Source organism: Mytilus trossulus, chromosome 12 (genome assembly GCF_036588685.1).
Source record: "Mytilus trossulus isolate FHL-02 chromosome 12, PNRI_Mtr1.1.1.hap1, whole genome shotgun sequence".
NCBI lineage: Eukaryota > Metazoa > Mollusca > Bivalvia > Mytilida > Mytilidae > Mytilus > Mytilus trossulus.
Genome location: NC_086384.1, coordinates 26,518,607 through 26,543,130, shown reverse-complemented (window position 1 = coordinate 26,543,130; position 24,524 = coordinate 26,518,607). Strand labels below are relative to the sequence as shown.

At 31.9% G+C, this 24,524-nt stretch overlaps 1 protein-coding gene across 6 annotated transcripts in view; it reads right to left on the bottom strand.

Annotated features, from left to right (window-relative positions):
• LOC134693659 (uncharacterized) overlaps nt 1-24,524 on the bottom strand; it is an 82,916-nt gene that overhangs the window by 7,270 nt on the left and 51,122 nt on the right. For all 6 annotated transcript variants that reach the window (XM_063554543.1, XM_063554542.1, XM_063554547.1 and 3 more), the window contains 18 exons: nt 24,065-24,199; nt 23,603-23,700; nt 22,267-22,453; nt 21,781-21,885; nt 20,900-21,116; nt 19,404-19,579; nt 18,995-19,143; nt 18,321-18,423; nt 15,476-15,596; nt 13,636-13,842; nt 13,096-13,239; nt 12,427-12,629; nt 11,718-11,808; nt 6,572-6,689; nt 3,968-4,112; nt 3,476-3,566; nt 2,557-2,727; nt 1,113-1,326 (listed from right to left, as the gene is read on the bottom strand). In XM_063554543.1, coding sequence (XP_063410613.1) covers nt 1,113-1,326; nt 2,557-2,727; nt 3,476-3,566; nt 3,968-4,112; nt 6,572-6,689; nt 11,718-11,808; nt 12,427-12,629; nt 13,096-13,239; nt 13,636-13,842; nt 15,476-15,596; nt 18,321-18,423; nt 18,995-19,143; nt 19,404-19,579; nt 20,900-21,116; nt 21,781-21,885; nt 22,267-22,453; nt 23,603-23,700; nt 24,065-24,199 — 2,675 coding nt within the window. The remainder of the gene's footprint in view (nt 1-1,112; nt 1,327-2,556; nt 2,728-3,475; nt 3,567-3,967; nt 4,113-6,571; nt 6,690-11,717; nt 11,809-12,426; nt 12,630-13,095; nt 13,240-13,635; nt 13,843-15,475; nt 15,597-18,320; nt 18,424-18,994; nt 19,144-19,403; nt 19,580-20,899; nt 21,117-21,780; nt 21,886-22,266; nt 22,454-23,602; nt 23,701-24,064; nt 24,200-24,524) is intronic.

The window sequence follows — 24,524 nt, the reverse complement described above, 5'->3', positions numbered from 1 at the left end:
ATGGAGACAAAAAATAAAATAAAAGCCTCTTATCATATGCAGTTTAAATCAAAATCCAAATGAAATAAATCAATGCAGTATCAACAAGTGAAACTGCGAGCTACTGCTCACTGATGATACCCCCGCCGCAAGTGGATAATATTAATAGTGTAAAAATATGCAAGTGTTCCGTAAACAGGAAGTTGTTGAGTGATGAATCTGAAAACGCATCACACAGTATAGCTGACTTATATAAATCCTGAAACCAAATTTCAGAAATCCTTGTATTGTAGTACCTGAGAAAAATGTGACAAAAATTTTCAACTTGGCTATCATGTGTAAAATCATACAAGTGTTCAATACAGGAAGTTGTCAAGTGATCAATCTGAAAACACATCACACGGTATAGCTGACTTAGATAAACCCTGAAACCAAATTTCAGAAATCCTTGTATTGTAGTTCCTGAGAAAAATGTGACAAAAATTTTCAACTTGGCTATCATGTGTAAAATCATACAAGTGTTCGGTAAACAGGAAGTTGTCAAGTGATCAATCTGAAAACGCATCACACGGTATAGCTGACTTAGATAAACCCTGAAACCAAATTTCAGAAATCCTTGTATTGTAGTTCCTGAGAAAAATGTGACGAAAATTTTCAACTTGGCTATCATGTGTAAAATCATACAAGTGTTCGATACAGGAAGTTGTCAAGTGATCAATCTGAAAACACATCACACTGTATAGCTGACTTAGATAAACCCTGAAACTAAATTTCAGAAATCCTTGTATTGTAGTTCCTGAGAAAAATGTGACGAAAATTTTCAACTTGGCTATCATGTGTAAAATCATACAAGTGTTCGGTAAACAAGAAGTTGTCAAGTGATCAATCTGAAAACGCATCACACAGTATAGCTGACTTAGATAAACCCTGAAACCAAATTTCAGAAATCCTTGTATTGTAGTTCCTGAGAAAAATGCGACGAAAAATATTCATGGGACGGACGGACAGACAGACAGAGGTAAAACCCTTTTTACATGTTGGGCAACTTTTTGAACTGGGGAAACCTTGCTAGTGTTGGCACTTAAAAATTTAGTAATTGGACCCTTAAAAGCAAGACTTGGTAAGTTCCTTACTCTGTGTAAATGTGTGCCAGTAATGCAGAACTGTTCCTGTAAGTTTCATGTTATATAATCTGATAGCCTGTTTAGCCAGGAGTGAAGTCTTCCAACTATCCATGTAGGCTCCCATAAGCTGCCAATTTTTACGATCGACAAGTTTCTTCAACTGATGTTCTCTCTCTAGATTTCTTTCATAGTTGTAACGCCATCTTTCAAAGTATTTCTTCATCTGAAAAACATAAATAACAATTTAAACAATTTAGTTTGTGATCATTAATTTGTATCTTATAGTAAGTTTATGTTCATCAATGTCTCTAATGAAAATTGTCTTCACCAAAAGAAGCAAATGCAAACTAAGAATATTTCTTAAGTAACAAGGATCAATCAAAGGGAACAATGAATATTCTGTAACACTAAAAATAATATGGGTTTCTAAAATCAATAACTGAAATTCCTAATTACTTATTATCTTTAGAATTTATGGCAATTATTTTAAATTGAACAGTGATTGATTGATTGGTATTTAACACCACTTTAAGCACTATTGCCCCATTTCATGACAGTTAGTTTTTATTGGAGAGCCTCGAGAGAGCCATATGTAGGAAAACAGACAATCCTAGTCAATTAAGATTGAAGCAAATTGCACCATCCATGTGCAGAATTTGAACTCATAACCTCAGTGTTTAGTTTAAACATATTTATTTATAGTGGATTGGGAAACAAGTTTTGCAACTTATATTAAACCCTTTCCACTTTGCAGGTGCAAGTTCTGCCTTGTAGCGACATTAGCTTTCTCTTTTTCGAAATCTACAAGGGTGTCTTTAATGTGCAAGAGATATGGCTCTCTCTTAACACAGGTCAGCCATTTATCCTCCCCGTCCGACGGACTGTCATCGTTTCCTCAAGACCATACTCGCAAATGGTGTCAAGGGAGAGCCGAAAATTAAGTCCCTGAAATTTTCATCCCAGACGGGAATCGAACCAGGAACCTTTGTGTTAGTAGTCCAATGCACTAACCACAACACCATGGCTCTCATGTGTTTACACAGTTATTGGACCACTCAGCCACCAAGGCCACAATTTGGACATTATACAGTATTTATACTATTCAGAAAAGAGGGACAAAAGATACCAGAGGGAGTCAAACTCATAAATCGAAAATAAACTGACAACGCCATGGCTAAAAATGAAAAAGACAAACAGACAAACAATAGTACACATGACACAACATAGAAAACTAAAGAATAAACAACAAGAATTCCACCAAAAACTAGGGGTGATCTCAGGTGCTTGGGAAGGGTAAGAAGATCCTGCTCACATGTGGCACAGGCCTTATTCCTCATGTGATAACACATCCGGTAAATAGTCTAATTCGGTAGGTCAATTCATGAAAGGAAACGGGATGGTTCTAGATACATATCATTGTCTAGGAACTTCATCAAGGAAATAAAAGACTTACCTCTAGTTGTTGGCGATACTGAAGTAACCTTTGCCCTCTAGCTTTTTGAGCTTTATATCTCCATGTTCTTGCCATCTGTAGAGCTACACGCTGTACATATTGTTCATGTTCCTCATACTCCTGTAATCTGTCCACGTAAGCACCATGCCAAGTTTTAAACATCCTTATTACCTGTAATTAATATGAACGAAAATAGGATTTTGAATGGAAAAGATAGGAGGTGATTTGGGATGATGTAGTATCTATAACAATGATTAATTGATTGATTTTGGTGTTTTAATTCAACTTAAAAGCGCCACTTTTGGGCTATTTAGTGGTGGCCAAATTTTACTGGTGGAGGAAGCTGGAGTGCCCAGAGAGAAAAACCATGACCTTTGATAGGAAAACTAACAACCCTAGTAAATAAACAGCGATAAATAGATTATCATTGGTCATCTTAACTCGTACTGGCTCAAGCAAGAAAATCAATCTCATTGAGTTGATCAAAGATAATCTATAAATATCCATAAGACTTGATCTGATAAATGAATCAGAAGTAATAATCAGTAAATGTAACTCATTGGACCTTTCAATGGCTGACATAAAATTAACCATTTTCTATCAAAAGCTGCCATATAGCAGGTTATTTTCACAGGGTGAAAATTTTTCGCTTATTTTCATGGATAGAACAAAATCGCCAAAACAAATTCCGCCAAATCAAAATTACATATGCAATGGTTTGATAAAAGTTTTGAATCCGTCAAAAAAATAAACGCCAAATATTTCATATACCTTATTCAATGAAAATTGCAAAATCTTACACCCACGTAAATAACCTGCTATATGGAATCTGCAGGGACAGATTCATTAATAGAGTTGTGTCCCCAGAACTCAAATTCTGTGATAGCCCCTATTTTATATAAGTGTTGTACTTTCTTACCAGTTTGGTATATGACTTGACTTGGAAGTTGAGAACTTTCTGTTTTAGCTGTTTCTTTGTATGTGCGACATCATGCCAGCCAATGACAACTCTGGAAAGAAATTCAGATAATTTTCTAATTTTTGAATACTATTTAACCACATCAGTTGTTTAAAACTATTCAAGCGTGAAAATTCTACATGGAAAAATATTTATTGAAGCGTGTATACTTTTTATTTGCTGAAAGAGTCTTAACATAGTTATAAAAGTGTTTGAGTATAATAACATGGCTTTCCAAGTTCCAGTTTCACACATTCTTTACAAAAGTAAATGCAGAAATGCTCTTAGGACACAGTATATTTATAAAATATTATTTTTATAAAACGATCTTATTATATCAAAACAATATGATTGATGCAATCCTAACATTTTGTATTCACTTTCCATTGAACAGGAATCTCCCTTTAACATTGAATACATCATTGCTAATTGGCTATAAAGAAATTAACTTACTTTTGTACTAATTTGAGATTATACAGTTTAGAGGCTAGTTGTAGTTTTTGTGTCTGTTCTCTCCATATTACAAAGTTCCTACATAATGTATTCCTCTGTCTGATGTGTGTCACTATCTGAGATAATACTCTCCTTTTCTTGTTAGCTGGAGAAAAAAATAGGCTTCAAATTAAAACTAACAATGTACAGTTTAGATAATTAAACCTTATTCATGTATCTCAATATTACAACATCTGATGTTTATTTACTGTGAACCAATTTACATTTTTTGTTCCATGAAGTTAAAATTGAGAATGGAAATGGGGAATGTGTCAAAGGGACAACAACTAAACCATAGAACAGACAACAGCAGAAGGGCACAAACAGGTCTTCAATGCAACGAGAAATTCCTATACCTGGAGGCGTCCTTCAGCTGGCCCCTAAACAAATATACATATAGTTCAGTGATAATGAACACTATTCTAAACTCCAAATTGTACACAAGAAACTAAAATTAAAATAATAGATAATTAGTCAGTTTGACAATAAAATCTTATTGCTACAAATGAAGATTACCAATTTGTGGATTTAACCAGATGCTCTGCAGGGCGCAGCTTTATACGACTGCAGAGGTCGAACCCTGAACAGTTGGGGCAAGTATGGACACAACATTTAAGCTTGATACAGCCCTGAATATGGATTGTGATTAAATAGTTGACACAACATAGGTTTCTGACACAGAATGAATTGGGTTTAAGAACTTAAACTTAAAAACTTAAAATTTTTAAATTGGACATTTACCTATTATGGTCCAATATCCAATATCTAAATACATGGTTAGATTCAGAATATCATAGAACCCCAAGAATTCAATATTTGATGAAATCAAATAATGTTCAGTTTTAGACTGTTTAGACCTCAATGTGGACAAATTTGATAACCGGGCCTAAATATGAAAAATCTTAATACATGGTTATGTTCAGCATATTGAGGAACCCCATATATTCAAGTTTTGTTAAAATCAAACAAAGTTTAATTTTTGACCCTTTGGACCTTAATGTGGACCAATTTGAAAACGGGACAATACTGTGCAATTGAATATTTTTTTCTTTTGCGCAAAACTGTGAAATTGAAAATTTCTTGCTATTGCGCAATATTGTGCAATTAGATATTTCTTGCTATTGCACAATACTGTGAAATTGAAAATTTCTTGCTATTGCACAATACTGTGCAATGTAAGATTTTTTGCTATTGCGCAATACTGTGCAATTGAAATTTTTTTGCTATTGCACAACACTTAATATAATAATTTTGGACCCGATTTGGACCAACTTGAAAACTGGGCCCATAATCAAAAATCTAAGTACATGTTTAGATTCAGCATATCAAAGAACCCCAAGAATTCATTTTTTGTTAAAATCAAGCTAAGTTTAATTTTGGACCCTTTGGACCTTTATAATGACCAATTTGAAAACTGATCCAAAAATTAAGAATCTGAACACACGGTTAGATTTGGCATATCAAAGAACCCGAAATAAATAATTTTTTGATGAAAAATCAATCAAGGTTTAATTTTGGCACCTTTTGGCACCTAATTTGTTGGGACAAAAACTCCCAAAATCAATTAATCCCAATCTTCCTTTTGTGGTCATAGGCCTTATGTTAAAATTTCATGGATTTCTGTTTATTTATACTTAAGTTATTGTGCGAAGACCAAGAAAAATCTTAATGTGGGCCCCTTTTTGGCCCCTAATTCCTAAACTGTTTGGACTAAAACACCCAAAATCAATCTCAACCTTCCTTTTATGATCATAACCTTGTGTTTAAATTTCCTAGATTTCTATACACTTTTACTAAAGTTAAGGAGCAAAATCCAAATGTCTTCAGACGACTACTATGACGACGACCACGCTTATGTGATACCAAAATACGACCAAATTTTTGCGGTCATATAAAAAGTTCAAGACTTTGAAAGTTCAGGCAACCAATTCATGAATTACAATGTACTGCTTTCAACCACAAAGGAGTAGGTCCGGTAAGGACCGATTTTGGCCTCAAATTTCAGTTTCATCTGACGACAGATTTTGACCACTTTTTAAACACTTTAGTCTATTTTATTTGTTTCAATTATTTTTTGTTAAAGATTTAACTCATTTAGTCTTAAAAACGATCCCATTCAAGCTAAAATATGAAAAATCGACCAAATATGCGAAAAAATGTCACTTTTCATATGGTTTTTGTCAAAAATGAAAGTGGCCGCATCCGTGTTCATCCTCAATCTTTATATATGTTATGTATTATCATCAAATACAACTTCCACTTTCATATTTTGGAGGAAACCGTCTAAAATTTAACTAAAATGCTTGAATTTTGATGAGTTCAGTAATTTAGCATGACTTAATGGTGCTAGTACTCAATATATGTGCATTGTATTGCCAAAAACAGCCAATTTTTATGTAGCAGAACCATTCTACTATCCAATAAATAACTAAAAGTTTATATTTTTAACAATTTTGTAAAACTGCTATATTTTGGGGCCAAAAAGGGCTCTTACCGGACCTACTCCTTTAAGGAACATCATTTCTGTTTTTGTAGGTAAGGACAATATGTCAATATTTTTCCTACCTTTAGACCATTGGTGCCAAACTTGAAGAATTTCTGATTGATATATTTCCCAAGATTCTTGGTGCTTCCTGTTCACAGAGGTCATCTGTTTCTGTCTCACACACCAGGTTTTGAACATCTGTAATAGGTAATAAAAAAACAGTAAAGTTTTCAGGCATTTGTAGATTCATCTGTTTGCTTTTTTTTAAATAGCAGAAATAGAAACAATAAAGAGCAATATCATTTTACTATTTTAAAGTTGAAATCTGATGTGCAAACATTAACAAATAAAAGGTGGCATTTGTGATGGGCAAACATAACAATATGATGGAGCTGGTTCAGACCTGCCAACTTTTGAAAATCTCCATGGGGGATTTAGCAAGCGACAAAAATTTTAGGTTAAAAGGAAGTAAATATAGATCGCTGGCGCCACCTAGATTTTACATCCAAGATAATAGGTAGAAGTAAATTTATTTTCTGCTGCCTTGGTAATTAGAAATTAAAATTGAAATAGTGAGAAATGAGTGTTGGCCATTGGTGCAGAAATAGCGAGAAACTTAGAGAAAACTCTCTAAGACTAGCAAGATTTTCTGTGCCAAATTAAGCATGGGGTGTTCTTCATTCATACTATTTCGAAAATTCCGGAACCGTTGAGTACCCTTAAAAAATGCCATTTTTCTATCAAAAAAGCTGCGGCACCATATGTGTTTGACCATTGCAATTACACCCAAAGGTGTTGATAATTCAGAATTCGATTTTTTTTTAATGGATCTTTGATAGTGAAAAGGCAGGACCAAATAAGGCTACCATTGTCGCCTATGTAAATAATTACTTCCTTGTAACCTAAAGCAAAATGACGATTTCTGGCGCATCACTGTATTTTTCGAGATATTTTAGAAATTGGATCGGTAAATTAATAAGGTACTAAGTGATTAACTATATCAGAAGAAAATTGCTGATCGCCTTGAAACTATAGTCTATATCAAATTTTTACTGTTTTTTTGTTCTTCTGGCTCAGGGGTAGGGTTCATCGAGCTACTGTAAAAACGAGAATTCTGTCAAGGACTCTGTCTTTAATTATTTCTCCTCATCCTCGATAACACTGAATGTATTTATGCATATCTAAAAAAAGTGGGGCTTATTTTTGCTCACATTAGCGATTTTTTTGTATTTTTAATGGCTAAAATGTGCCAAAATGACTGTAAAATATTAAAAATTATTTAAAAAATCAAAGGCTATACATGTTTCTCCTTAGTATCGTCGAATTAAATATTTTGAACACAATTCATATAAAACACATAACAGCAATGATGAATTCTTAGTTTCAGCATTTTTATAGTCTATTTCATAAAATATTTTGACTCTTATGCAACGGTGTCCATATATTCGCGATAAAGACATATAATTTGGACACAGTTATTAAATCATCAGCCTAAAGTCTTTAATAGACCCCAATCGAACTTCATTAATCAAAAACCGCGTTTTAAATATAACCAAACAGTCAAAATGAGCTGGTCAATGGTCCCAAGTCTGTAAAAAGTAACGTTTTCTGTAAAGGGGGGTACCTGTAAAGAAAGTCATTTTAAATGGTGAATAATAATCTCTTTAATCCAAAATTTTGAAATTAAGCACAGCAGTAGTATATAGTAATCGACTAACGTAAAGGTTGTCCGATTTTATTTCAATATGTGTCAGTATAGGTTAAAAGGAAGTAAATATAGATCGCTGGCGCCACCTAGATTTTACATCCAAGATAATAGGTAGAAGTAAATTTATTTTCTGCTGCCTTGGTAATTAGAAATTAAAATTGAAATAGTGAGAAATGAGTGTTGGCCATTGGTGTAGAAATAGCGAGAAACTTAGAGAAAACTCTCTAAGACTAGCAAGATTTTCTGTGCCAAATTAAGCATGGGGTGTTCTTCATTCATACTATTTCGAAAATTCCGGAACCGTTGAGTACCCTTAAAAAATGCCATTTTTCTATCAAAAAAGCTGCGGCACCATATGTGTTTGACCATTGCAATTACACCCAAAAGTGTTGATAATTCAGAATTCGATTTTTTTTTTAATGGATCTTTGATAGTGAAAAGGCAGGACCAAATAAGGCTACCATTGTCGCCTATGTAAATAATTACTTCCTTGTAACCTTTAAGGGTTACAATTTTAGTGACTTTTCTGTGATCAGTGTTTTTTACTCCTAAAATAGTCTAAGTTCTCTTCTTTTTTCTTTTGGTATACTAATGATGAGCTTGTAGGCCTTGATTTCTTTTATTTGCATGATTCTTGTACTATTAAATTTATATAAAATTGACAAAATAACTGAGAAAATGGCATTAAAAATAAAGGATTCAAAGTAGAGACCCCCCCTTTTCCACCCTCCAAAGACCTTCTCATCTATGAACCTTGACTCAAAACACCTAAAACTACATGTCCTAAAGTAAGAAGGATGAAGGCAGATTTTGATTTTGTCAGGCTTAATCATGGTCTTATCAGTATCAATGAGAAAATGGATAAAATTTGAGTTATCTTTCTTTGTATTCAGAGGTGCACTTACCGGTGGAGGCTTATACAGTAACACAGTAGAAGTGTATGCAAAATGGCGTCATTTTTAAATCAACAGACACACGATGTCTGGTTTCAAAAATAAAACAGATTTCAAGATAAACGATATTTTCTTGAGAGTTCATTACAGTTATCCTCTTTCAATTAATTATGATTTTGCTGTGGAACTATGGCAAATGTTGCAAATTGTGCTTGTATGATAAATTGATTAAAATTGAAAGGCTGTTTGGCCAAATTTGTGTTACGACCCATTAGGTAATCTGATTACATACAACCACTAATTATGACACCATTTGTGACTGTTGATTAACGTAGTGGTCATTAACTTGTCATAATATGTCCCCAGGTAAAATGATTGATTTCTTAAAATTGATCAGAAAAACTCCAAATCGGTAAACAATAATTTTTTCGGGTGTATTTGTTGAAAATCGGGATTTTGACTAATTTTACGATCCCGATATCGGGATTCGGGTTGAGGGGTAAAAATCGGGATGATACCGCGAAAATCGGGATAGTTGGCAGGTCTGCTGGTTATTTGTTTAAACCCCTTTTGATCATATAGCTTTTCAACCTTGACTTTAAGTTTTTGAGGAATGTGCATTCAAGATGTAAGTGAACTAGAAGAGCACATTAGAAGCAACAAATCTTTAATGTGTTGTCTTCAATTTTTAATATAAAAGCATAAATTAGTTTCAGCACATAATTTTTACAACTGATAGATGAAATGATTGATAGCAAATAAGAATTCTTATTTTTTTCAAATTCTCAATTCTAAGCATTCATAGCTAATTTTTCTTAATAAATTAAGTGGTGGTCATCTCAAAATTATACAAAAAAATGAGCTGAAAAATTCAACATGCCTTCAATTACAGATTGGTAGTACAAATAAAGGTTTTCTTTTCTAAGCAGTTTTATAATTTTTTTATTCAAATGATATTTTCAAACAAGAATGTGTCCATAGTACACAGATGCCCCACTCACACTATCATTTTCTATGTTCAGAAGACCTTGAAATTGGGGTCAAAACTTTAATTTTGAATTAAAATAAGAAAGATCATATCATAGGAAATATGTGTACTAAGTTTTAAGTTGATTGGACTTTAACTTCATCAAAAACTACCTTGACCAAAATCTTTAACCTGAACTTCATACTATCATTTTCTATGTTCAGTGGACCATAAAATTGGGGTCAAAACTATAATTTGGCATTAAAATTAGAAAGATCATATCATGGGGAACATGTGTACTAAGTTTCTTTAAAAACTACCTTGACCAAAAACTTAAACCTGAAGCGAACGGACGCACGGACGCAGACGGACGAATGGAGGCACAGACCAGAAAACATAATGCCCTTCTACTATCGTAGGTGGGGCATAAAAATTATACAGTGATCTCTGATACAGGTCCTCAAGTTTATATTTAATAACAAAAATACTTTACTTATTTACAAAGTTACAGCTATGTAAAGAAATTTTTTTGTTCAACAATATGTACTACTTTCTTGTATGTTTTTTTCTGACTGTGTCCAAATAAGTGGTCCTATAGACAGATATCTCTTGTTGATGTTATCACTTACCTGTGTCCTATACTGTAGACAGATATCTCTTAATGATGTTATCACTTACCTGTGACCTATACTGTAGACATATATCTCTTGTTGATGTTATCACTTACCTGTGACCTATACTGTAGACAGATATCTCTTGTTGATGTTATCACTTACCTGTGGCCTATACTGTAGACAGATATCTCTTATTGATGTTATCACTTACCTGTGACCTATACTGTAGACAGATATCTCTTGTTGATGTTATCACTTACCTGTGACCTATACTGTAGACAGATATCTCTTGTTGATGTTATCACTTACCTGTGTCCTATACTGTAGACAGATATCTCTTGTTGATGTTATCACTTACCTGTGTCCTATACTGTAGACAAATATCTCTTGTGGATGTTATCACTTACCTGTGTCCTATACTGTAGACAGATATCTCTTGTGGATGTTATCCCTTACCTGTGTCCTATACTGTAGACAGATATCTCTTGTTGATGTTATCACTTAAATGTGACCTATACTGTAGACAGATATCTCTTGTTGATGTTATCACTTACCTGTGTCCTATACTGTAGACAAATATCTCTTGTGGATGTTATCACTTACCTGTGTCCTATACTGTAGACAGATATCTCTTGTTGATGTTATCACTTACCTGTGTCCTATACTGTAGACAGATATCTCTTGTTGATGTTATCACTTACCTGTGTCCTATACTGTAGACAGATATCTCTTGTTGATGTTATCACTTACCTGTGTCCTATACTGTAGACAGATATCTCTTGTGGATGTTATCACTTACCTGTGTCCTATACTGTAGACAGATATCTCTGGTTGATGTTATCACTTACCTGTGTCCTATACTGTAGACAGATATCTCTGGTTGATGTTATCACTTACCTGTGTCCTATACTGTAGACAGATATCTCTTGTGGATGTTATCACTTACCTGTGTCCTATACTGTAGACAGATATCTCTGGTTGATGTTATTACTTGCCTGTGTCCTATACTGTAGACAGATATCTCTTGTGGATGTTATTACTTACCTGTGTTTGTAATCTTCTTGTATTAAACTCATTACATTTCTCTCTTTGTTCTTTCTTCAGACTCGACCAATCAAACCATATATGTAGACATCTGTAAAAATATCATCACTATTGTAATTGTCATCAATTCGGTTTTTTACATTTCCTATATGAAAAAATTAAGTGTGGTTGATTTTCAAAGGGCTAAGGGGGAAAGAGTCAAACAGATTCTCCCTGTTAAATCTTAACATTAATGCACCACTCACTTTTATTCAAAAGGAACTATTTTCAATAAACAGTTCTTTAAGTCCATATTTTTTAATAAGTGTTAACAATATCTTTGCTACATTAACATTGTATATCATAAATACATAGTTCAAAACCAGGGACTGATTTCAAAATAAAACATAGAAGAACAATTTCTTGCTCATTTTGTATAAAAAAATATCAATAAACAGGAATTGGCTTCCAAGGAGGTGTAAACATCTCAAACTTTATTCAAATACCAAGTCATTGCATATAACTTACCAAAGACATCTTTGATGAAAAATAACATACTCATGGTTATAATGAAAAGTCAGTGTTCAACATTCTTCACCAAATATTAAACTAAATCATCATAAGATGAGTGATAGAAGTGACAAAAAATTGCAGAGGAATGGACAAATAGAAGTATATTTACAAAACAAACTTTGTGGTTTCAAATTTTTTGCCTACAATGTGTCCTAACCTTTCGAGAACAATCCTATGATATGCATTTTTCAGTTTTGTAATTCGTTGGTACTTTAAGCTCCAGATAGCAAAGCATTTCTTGAGAGTTTTATTTTGTATTCTCCCTTTAACAGAACTCTCTACTGGAAGTAGAGCTTGTTCCTCTGGAGTTGTTGTTGACCACAGATGGACTATCCTCTCTGTATGTCTTTTCTCTTTTGCCTGAATAAATAAATGGTTAGACAAATTAACAATCATTTCAAAAGCAAATCAAATTTCTACAATTTTTTCTTTTTTTTTCATTTCTTTTTTTTTTAAGTGGAAGGTGGGGAAGGTGGGTCATGAAAAGAAATGTAATTGGACAGCTGTTCTTTTTAAAGCTCAAGGTGAACTTTTTAAATATTCATTTTATTTTTTGTTGTTATCTTTGCATATTCTGACAATCACTTGTAAATTGTTGAGAATCATTTATCAACACTTCAAATTTCTTGAGTATATTATTCCATGAAATTTTACAAAATGCCACAATCAACTTAAAACTTGCCAGATATTCACAAAGAGTTCTGATGAAAAAGTGATCTTCATTTTTTCTAAATTCCACAGAACCAATTATACAGGAACATAGCCATATAATATCCATAGAATTGATTGAGACTTCAAAACAGCAATTTACGTCATAAATATTTACCTTTTCAAACCACATAGGAAATATCTGTCTGAAGATCTTCATTGAGTTATGATGTAGAGCAAGGGCAGATAACTTCTTCTTGTATTTACTGTGACATTTGAAGTCATACCAAGCATCAAATACTCTCCTTTGTAATGAGGAATTCTGTAAAAAAAAAAAGAGTAAAAAATAAACTATGAAAGATATATTTTTTGCATTTGCTATTTTTAGGAATTACTACAATGTCCAAGTTTTTCTTTCAAATTGACCAGGAAAAAAATAGCTTGTTGGATTTTTTAAGAAGATATACTGTAACACAACAAAATAAATAATGTCATGATAAAATAATAGATCATCAAAAGACAATATATTAATCAAAGACAATTCAACTGAGAAAAAAATTATTATCTTAAATTTCATTTCTTCATTCTAGATCATATTATTTATGTTGAGGACTGTGTTGCTTTAGTCCTCTACCTCTGTCTCAATGTCAATCACACCATATTTCCTTATTTAATTACACATTAATCCATTTTGATGACATTTTTTATATAGACTTACACTTTGAACTTTAGCTTTAGAACTTCCATCATAAGTTTCTCTCCATATCCTGAACACCGTTTTCTGCTGAAGTTGTACATGTAGTTCCTTCACTTGTTTAGTGGCAGCCTTCATCTCTCGCTGACGTGCTGTAAACTCCTTCCACTGGTCAAATACATTACTAAGAGGCCAGAATCGTAATCTTTTGATAAACATTGTCACAATTTCCTGTAAATATCAATTGTAAATTATTTTTATGCTATTCAACCTTACCCTCACATCTTCAGAGCATTTCCCATTGCAAAGTTTTTAGACATTTAATCAGTAATTGATATTATATAATCAAAGTGATGGAAATCACTAATGGAAAGATTAGAAGAGTAGTTCGAATTATTTCATATTAATGTATGGTGGGGGGGAAATGAACATTAAATTAAGCATTTTTGCTGAAAATTGCATTGAAAGGAGGTCTTTAGAAGGAAAAGTGCTTTTCCATTATGAGGATAAAATTAACTCAAACTGAATAATATGGGTCTCTTAATTTGCACAATTTTATTTAAACTGCAGTTTATATCTTATCAAAATAGTGTTGCCTGTTCTGAACATGTTGCAAACAAACAAAAAATTGCAAATCAAAAATTCTTCTACTAATTAAATGTTACTAGTTGAAATACAGGTTACCGGTATATGACATTGAAGATTAAAAGTTGTTGAGTGACTTTTGATCAATTTTAAAGGCATTTTTCAGCACAGAGCATTGAAAACATACTTTTTCAACGTAAACAAATTAAAAATAATTTATTTTATTGAAATGTGGATTCTTTCTTGATTGCAAACATATTTATTCACTTCTAAATTCAAAAGACTAAAATAGATTTATATTCATATTTTTTTTTTTAAAGATCTTGTTATTCCATTAATCATTTATCTTTCAGACAAAATTTACAGAATCACTTTATGTAATGTAGATAAAAAAATATAGGCAAAAAATAAATCTATCATCATTATATATATATCAAACATCTAATAAGTAGATTTCTGTATTCAATTATAAGGTCAAATATTTGTATATATATGGAATTGTATATTGATGGGTATGTATAATTATGTAAGACAGAGGTTGAAAGGTAATGTGGTCAATTTGATTGACAGTTTAGGAGGTGGAGCATTGTAAATCAAGGTCTACATTGTCTCTGATTGTTTGTTGATAATCACAGTTGTCAATCATAATAGTACTGTATTAATGCCCAATAACCTAATCAAATTGTTTTAAATAAAAGTCTGCACATCAACACACCTTAATGACATACATTCTTGAATGAACTGCTCTAAAAATATACCAATTTTGTCAGTTTATATGTGTATTATGTGCACATACATGAGAACTATAGGGAACTATATTTCAGTGTGAATACATTTAGTACTCCTAGCTAACCTGTCATGTTGTTAGGGAGGTCAGTGCCTAGGTAAAGATTTAGAACAAGTTCCAATCTTTCCAAAAACATTTTATTTCCATTTTAATTAACCATGTTAATCTAGATCAAAACCCTAATTTGGCATCAATATTAAACAGTTCACTTCATAAAGAATATCAGCAAGCTTTAACAGATTGATCTACAAAGTTTAATTCTGAGTTCCAACCTATACTGATTATACCTGTTTGTAAAAAAGAAAGAAATCAGGAGTTGAAATGCCTAATGATTAATTCTATGATGTAATAAAAGTGCCAACTTTCATTTATTTGATTGGAACTGACTCATATCCTTGATTTTAACCCACATGAAGTATTAAACATGTAGTGATTCAGTTCTCAGTTCTTAAGTCTAGGGTATATACAGACCAAATACATGAAGATACCTACCCTCATCCTCTGTGTTCTGACAGCATGTTCTATAGCAAATCTATTGTCCAAGAAAGATGTGTCAGCCATGGAAGGTTTATGATCTGGGTCATAGTCCACAGCTATTCGACTGGAACTCATTCTGCAAATCAGATTGCTAAATCAGACTTCGAAAACCATTCTTTTTAAGTCATATTGTTGAAAGCATGAATTGAACATTATATTGCAACATAGACACCAAGACAGTCTAGTCAAAAATCTTTGGACTTGCTATTATGAGCAAACTTATTTTGAGCAACTTTTGAAAATGTTTGTGTGAGAAGACATGTGTTCTGTAATTCCTTCATATTTTCTTTTCAATTTTTTTCATGTGGATGTATAAAGAATTCATCAATAGAAAATTGTATTTCCATACCTGTTTACCAACAAGAAATAGCTGTCAAGTTTATAGCTAACTGATTTTTCTGCATTGTGAAAGTAATTATTGTTAAAATTAATAAGAGAGAAATTAGTGTGATATGATATTCTACTTTATCATCATTAACAAATTGTAAAACTTTGACGTTTCATAAGTTATTGCATGTAAACAACATAAGTGCCATATTCAAATAAGATTAAGGACAGTAACTTCTAAATGACATAAAAAATCAAAAAATCATAAATTATGGCACAGAAACAGCTGGAGTCACTTCCCTTTAATACTAATGTATATCATGATTAGTATCTGTTGTTATCTTTTAAAATTTAGAACTGTAAATTGTAACCTGAATAATCCAGTCATTATATTTCGCTATATTCCCCTGACAGACCTGCCAACTTTTGAAAATTTCCATGGGGGATTTAGCGCGCAACAAGATATTTAAGGGTTACAATTATAGCGACTTTTCTGTGAGCATTGTTTTTACTCCTAAAATAGTCTAAGTCCTCTTCTTTTTTTTGTGTATACTAATGATGAGCTTATAGGGCTTGATTTCTTTTATTTGCATGATTCTTGTTCTATTAAATTATAAAATAACTGAAGAATAGAGAAAATGGCATTAAAAATAAAAGATTCAAAGTAGAGACCCCCCCCCCCCCCCTTTTCCCCCTCCAAAGACCTTCTCATCTATGAACCTTGACTCAAAACACCTAAAACTACATGTCCTAAAGTAAGAAGGATGAAGACAGATTTTGATGTAGTCTTACTTATGGTCTTATCAGTATCAATGAGAAAATGGATAACATTTGAGTTATCTTTCTTTGTATTCAGAGGTGCTCTTACCTGTGGAGGCTTATACAGTAACACAGTAGAAGTGTATACAAAATGGCATCGATTTTAAATCAATGTCTGATTTTAAAAATTAAACAGATTTCAAGATAAACGATGTTTTCTTGAGAGTTCATTACAGTTCTCATCTTTCAATTAATTATGATTTTGCTGTGGAACTACGGCAAATGTTGCAAATTGTGCTTGTATGATGAATTGATTAAATTGAAAGGCTGTTTGACCAAATTTGTGTTTACAAATTAATTTTGAGATCTGTCACGACCCATTTGGTAATCTGATTACCTACAATCACTAATTATGACACCTGTTGTGACTGTTGATTAGCGTAGGGTCATTAACTTGTCACAATATGTCCCCAGGTAAAATGAGTGATATTTTAAAAATGATCAGAAAAACTTCAAAATCGGTAAAAAAAATATATTTTCGGGTATATTTGTTGAAAATCGGGATTTTGACTAATTTTACGATCCCGATATCGGGATTCGGGTTGAGGGGTAAAAATCGGGATGATACCGCGAAAATCGGGATAGTTGGCAGGTCTGCCCTGAAAAATCGTCCATCAATCATTCGGAATTAGCTTGGGTTTAAAATCTCAATATAATAGATCTAACTGCTGACTTGTTACTTCTCTCAAAGTGCACCAATCAAAATCCAGATTGATGAATAGTTTTTTGTGTGTTGAGACTTCAGGGAAAGAGAGATCCATTACAAGGAGGGAATGAATTATTCAGGTTTATGTAATTTGTTAGTCATTTCAAACAACATTCAATTATGGAAACTAAATTTGTTAAGGTAACATATGGAAGTTCTTTTGTTAATACATAAACATTTGTTTGATCAAAGGTGAAATTCAAACTTTCCAGTGAATGAATAATACTGAAAATTATCTTTTTATGAATTCACAATCTGTCCATTTCCTAGTCAAATTTTCTAACAACAAAATAATTTTTTTTAGAAGTATGCAAATTGCAAATAACTTGTCAGTTTTGAACCTCAATCTGGAACATAAATGTTACTAGATACTAACATGAATAGAAAATGGATACAAGAAGAAACATATAACCTGAGACTAATCGGTTATGTATAAGTCCCAAATATAACACTGCAAATTCTGATCTTACCCTCTTATATATAAACTGTTCAAATCAAATTCAAATAAAATTACACTATTTTTTTCAAATACATGGGAAAGTGCTTATCCTGTTAGAATTTCAAAGTCTAACATAAGGTGCCCATTGAAATATGAGATCTTTTAGATAAATCATTGTCATTGTTTATTCGAATACACAATGTTTTATGTATTTGTATTCACAGTATTAGTTGAACAATGGAAACATTTCATTTAATACACATTTATTTTATTAATATGGAAAGGAAAAGCAAATGAATAGAGGTTAAACAATTTAGTTTGGTATTTTTTCTGAAAGCAAACAAATTTATGAGGAGATAAAAATAAATTCCTTGTAAAAAAAGCTTTAATTAAAAAAACAGCTAAACTAGGAAGTAAAAAAAAGCTCAAGGATATTATTCAGATAATTATTTAAATACTGAGGTTTAGGTTTAAAAAATATCTAGTTATAAACATAAATCAATGTTTACCTTCTACTCCTTGGTGTACCAAGAGCTGGTGATGTAAAGGAGCTCCAGAGAGGGTCGGTATGATCAAAATCTGTCAAGTTCTGTAACTGGTCAACTAGAGCAACTATAATGAGAATAATTTATATATGTAAATTCAGAAATTATTGTGATGTTTTTATTGTTGCAAAAAATGTGACAGGGTTATAATAGCATAATTTAAACTTGCATTTTGAAATTTTTCACATGTATTAAACATCATTTTTCTCAATATTGCAAAAATTAAAATTGCATTTTAGTCTAAAATGATAGGAATGCATGCAACAATTTCTGAATTTACAGTAAGATTAATTATATAAATTAGCCATTGCCTGTGATTCTAATAAGAACTTGTCCATTTTTAAGATAATGATACTTAGTGGCTACTTTCAAGGACATGAATTTCAACAATATAATACAAAAGAAAGGTGTACTGGGAGATATTGCTTAATATGTATTTATACAGTTCATAAGAAAGAGGACTGTCAAAAAATTGTGTAACTAACTTTCAAGAAAACTGTTAAGGGGATGTAGACCATTTGAACATTAGACTTCACTGTTTCTTCTGGCTAGTTATCAAGGTATTGTAGACAAAGCAAAGTTACCAGTTTTAGGTATAACACTTTGGACAACTTATTAGAGCCTTTAGCTACACTTACCAGATCCTTCAGGGGTCCCATCTGGGGACTGTAATCCTAGCTGTACAGCAAACTTCTGTATAGCATCTTTAACACTGTAGTTTGTCATATCATGCCATTCTGTGATAATCTTCTGTAGTTGTCTTCTCACCAACAACTTCTGGTTTTCTCTGAAAGAAGAAATAGAATAAATATGATAATTAAAGTAACTTTGTTTCTTTATTAATCATTGACAATTTTTTGATTTTTTTTTCGAATAGTTGCTGAATTTGTTTCTTTGAAACACACTTAAATTGAAAATACCTTTTCACCTCTTATACCTACTGTGCTAGGGCTATATAGCCAGTCATCAGGTAGTTAAAAACTACCATTTTCTCATACATGCAATAGTAAAAATAGTTCACACATGTTTTGGACAGATTTATATTACCTTGCCACAATTGTTGCTCTGAAAAGTCTCCGCCAGGACTGGAAAGATGACTTGACCTTAAAGTTTGCCCTCTGCTGTTCCATCAACTGTATTGCCTCCTCTCTTTCTGGTATTTGCTGATGTACATTTTTATGCCACAACTTAAAGTATTCTCTCATCAAATACATATTAAGTTCCTTTAAAAATAAACAAGACAATATGAGGTCAAATGTTTATTAAAAGTCAATAAAAATTTTACCAGAATTTAAATAAGGTTTGTAAAGGAAACTTATCTTTAGCAGAACTTTTACAGGTTAAATGTACACTAAAGCATTGCTTTACTTAAAAGATTTTTGATTGAAATCTGTTTTGTAACACCCTTAATTGAAGAAATAAAGCTATTGCATCACAAACAACACAGATGGTATAACCTTGAAGTGTTTCTCTTGGATAAAGTTTAAGTGAAATCCAAATGTCTAGCTTTATACAGGAGAATTACAGTTAACCCGTACCACCGTCAACTCGTACCAACGTTAACTCGTACCACAAAAAAATAACTCGTACCAATGTAAACTCGTACCACTGCTAACTCGTACCAACTTATTTAAATGTATTTGATTGGTGTTTAAATTATGAATATATACTGTTATTTATCTCTATACCTATATAAAATGTATATAATTTTGAAAGTACAATGACCAATGTTCCATGTGTATTAGATGTAGACAATACCTTGGCAGATTTGATTTGTTGTCTCCCTTGAATACACCCTTTTTTAAACTTTTACTGATAACCATTGGAATTAATTTTTAATTTTTAATCATTCCAAATCAGTTACATTAAATAGATTTGGGTACTTTTCTTCTGTTTCCCAAAGGAATTTTATTCACTAAAAGAATTAATTTTGTGTGTTTTAAAAGTTGTAAATTGTTTATGACCAACATGTTAAAAGTATGATTCTTTTTATATATAGTCACGATACGTTGGAAGGTAAATAATCAATTGTTTGCTGTGTCAGTATGACTTGTGAGCTATTACTACACAAATAAAATGATTTGATCTATGGTTTTAATGGTATTTTGAAAAGCCAGTATACGTAATTCAACTTCTTTGTATTAAGTTTAGAAAGAAAAAACACCACAAAACATTCATATTTTTAAATTTATTTTTAATGGTACGACTTCCCAGTGGTACGACTTTACGTTGGTACGAGTTAACTTTTTTGGTACGAGTTAACATGGTACGAGTTTCCGTTGGTACGAGTTAACTTGCTTCCATACAGGATGGCTGTACAGTTAACTTTAATTGCTTACACCCACTTCATTTGAACTTTGGTGAGTAGTTGTCTCATTGATAATATACAATATCTCCTTATTTATTTTATATAAACCACAAGAGTAAACTTCTTAAACCATCACAAAGGGCTCTTGACATTTTTTTTTCTGAATACCATCACTGAATGTGGCCTAGAGCCTGAAACTCTTTTGGGTGCATGACCTTCCATTACTATATGTTACCTTGGTTTCTTTAGTTTCATGTTTGTCCTTTATTTGATCAAAAGCTTTTCCTCTCCAGCAATAGAACAGTTGTTTTACCATCTGTTGATTGTGGAATTTAACAGCAGAATGCTTCCTCTTGATAACAGCAGACCAACCAATTATACAACGCCTCAGCTGATTGGTTGAGGTCTTGGCTTTGATCTTGACCTCCAATTGATGGATCAAATATTGTTTTCTTCAAGAACAAATATTGAAATGTGTTTTTGTTTTTATCTTTAACTTCAAGGTTTAAGGGCATATGATGCCAAAAATATTTTTTCCTTGAAAAATTTGATACAAAGTTGTTTTCACTCTTGACAAGTGTAAATCAAAATATACTTTCAACCTTTTGAAATATTTCATTTTAACTTTTTTAAGTCTTTTTATGGTAAAAAAAGAGATTTCATATCTAATACTTCTTTGAAACAAGAATGTGTCCATCGTACACAAATACCCCACTCACACTTTAATTTTCTATGTTCAGTTGACCGTGAAATTTGGGTAAAAACTTTAATTTGGCATTTAAAGTAGAAAGATCATATGAAAGGGAACATGTGCACTAAAAAGTTTTTAAGTTGATTGGACTTCAACTACATCAAAAACTACCTTGACCAAAAACTGTAACCTGAAGCATGACCAACAGATGGACAGATGAACTAACAAATGGATGGACGAATGAATGTACAGACCAGAAATCATAATGCCCCTCTACTATAGTAGGTGGAATAAAAATACAATCTTTCAACAAGAGCAGTTACACAATGGCAATCATCAAATGTGCAGAAATGTTCAAATATATAATAAAACCATGCCAAATTTCTGAATTTTACATAGCTGCTACTAAATAGGCCATAACTTACCTCCAGTCAACAAAAGCAGCTCTTAATTTCTTCCTGTCACACAGAACTTTGTTCTTTCTACATTCAGATTTATGCTGCACCAAACCATGCCATGAAAGAAATGTCCTGTAAAAATTATAAAAAAACATTTACTTTTATAATTAACCCATCAAAAATTAATATAACATGAAGTCATTTATGACAGAATAATAGCAAAACTTGTAAATGACATATTTTGTTTCTAATTATCATATAAAAGAGTTGTTTCTAATTATCATATAAAACAGTTTCACAAATGTACTTTTGCTATTTTATTTACAGAAATGCATTCCTGTAATTTAATTTATAACAAGGATTCCTTCGTCTTCACATAACCTTTCTATTGACTGGAAGTTATGTTGGTATTAATAGAAATGATAGAAATTGTATTTTTTTGTGATTTAAGAGTTATAGAGGATGAATTTCATTTCAGCCTAAAATGTAGCAGATATACTGTCATATACTTACTCTGACAACAGTGAACCTTGTCGTCTCATTAACATAGGTCTGATCTTTAACCTCTGTTCTGCTGCCTCTTTCCATTTGATGAAATGTTGTTTCAGAAGTGATGTCTCCAAGATGGCTCTCGTTACGTCTGCTTTATGTTTCTCTTCATCTATCTTTCTCTTTGCTTCCTTCCATCTGTCAAACATGACTGAATAAAAAAAAAACAATTTGAGCCATTGTACAAAACTTGTTAAGAATAAACATATAGGGTATGTATCCATGAGACACAGATGATGCCCCCACTTGCATATCATATAAATTTATAAAGGAACATAACTGAAAAATGGTAAAAGTGAAATTATCCAAATTTGTACTTGATCTGAGTTTTGTGGTAATTAGTATTGTGTATAAGTTTCATAACATTTGGTTGAGGCAAACTTAAGTTAGAGAACTGAAAGAAAAATTAAGCAATTTTTCCACTTCAGAGAGGGCACTTAAATCATATGCTTTGATCATAGATTTTCATTTTAATGATGGAAAATTATAATATGGACACAACTTTATATTTTGAGAATTTCCCTATCGTTTACCTGTGAAAAATGTCTAAAATTGAAGTTTTATGATGACCCTATTACTATTTTACATCATTTAAACGCACATGTATGTATCAACATTATATTATATTCAAGGAATACAATGTGTCTATAGATTTGAAATTGGAGATTTAATGATTGAAGGACAAATTTAAGATGTTTTCCACTTAAAATTTTGTACTTTCAATATAAATGTTTACTTATTTTGAGAGAATCAATTATATTTCTGTTAATATTATCTTATTTTCAGCTCTAGTTCAGCGAGTAATAGATGCTTACAAAATTTTACAAAAATTTGTGACGTGTAAAAGTAAGGAGATGTGGTTTAATAGCCAATGAGACAACTTTCCACCAAATTTCAAATGAAGTGGATGTAAGCAATTATAGGCAACCATAGGTCCTTCAACAATGAGTAAAACCCCTACTGTATAGTCAAGCTTAAAAAGGTCCTGATATGAAAAATATCAAACAATTCAATTGAGAAAACTTATGACCTAATTTATAACAAAACAATTTACGAAAAAAAAAAATATGACAGACAATGAACCAAAACAACCACTGAACTACATACTCCTGACTTGGGATAAGCACATAAGCCATTTACTGTTCCTTACAATTTAAATAGGTGAGCTATGAAAATGGAAATATGCTGCTACATCATTAAGTGCTGCAGAATCAATCAACCTTGCCAAATAAATAACATGATTTATCTTGATAGGTTGCTGTCTTTTTCCTGTTTACCAAACTTCTGATTAATAACTTACCTTTCTGAAGACAAAGTTGTCGATGTGGTTCTGATGTTACCAGTAATCTATCTAACAACCTATGATGACAAACTGTTCTCCATACCACAGCTGCCTTCCTATATAAATAATGATGAAACATTTATAACAATGCCACATTGGTAAGAATTGTAGTTCATATCATCTTCTAATTTTTATCCTTTATCATTTTAAATAAGGAATTACCTATCTTTAGAAATGCTGGAACAGTTGCATTTAGTAAAAACTCATTTTTTTCAAAAATACTCTGCAATCAGAAAATTCATTTAAGAAGTCCATAGAAAGTTATATGTTCTACAAATAATTAGCTTAACTGTCCTGAGAAATGGTCTAGCAATAAGAAAAGAAGAATTAAGAGATCTGCTGTATGCATATGTTTGTACATCAAACCATATGTTTGGGTTTTATTCATAGAACATAGCTTTACCAAAAAGTATCATTTACCTAGCACAAGTATTGGACCAGAAACTTTTAGCTCTGTGTAAGTCCAGTTTATCTTCAAATCTTTTCTTCCAAATTGACATGTATTTAACTTGGACAGCCTCATTCATTCTGTGTACAAATACTCTCTTGAAGGCTCTGGTGGTATAAAATATCAAAATCAAAATCTTGCTATATGCACATTCAACTATTTGTTAATAATATGTATATATTCATGCATACTTTTTCAAACCTAAAAATCATATATACAAACATATGAGCTTTGTCAGAGTAAATCTTATTTGTGGCACATAACTATAGTGAGATGAAGATGACTAAGTTGACCTCTTAAGCTTTAATGATTTATGGTTTGGGTTTGCTGTTTACATCCCATTAAATACTTTTATTCCTTCTATTCTTATATACTGTAGAAACATTAATTTTCATGGGGTTAAAATTTCATGGTTTTGTCTTTATATAAGAT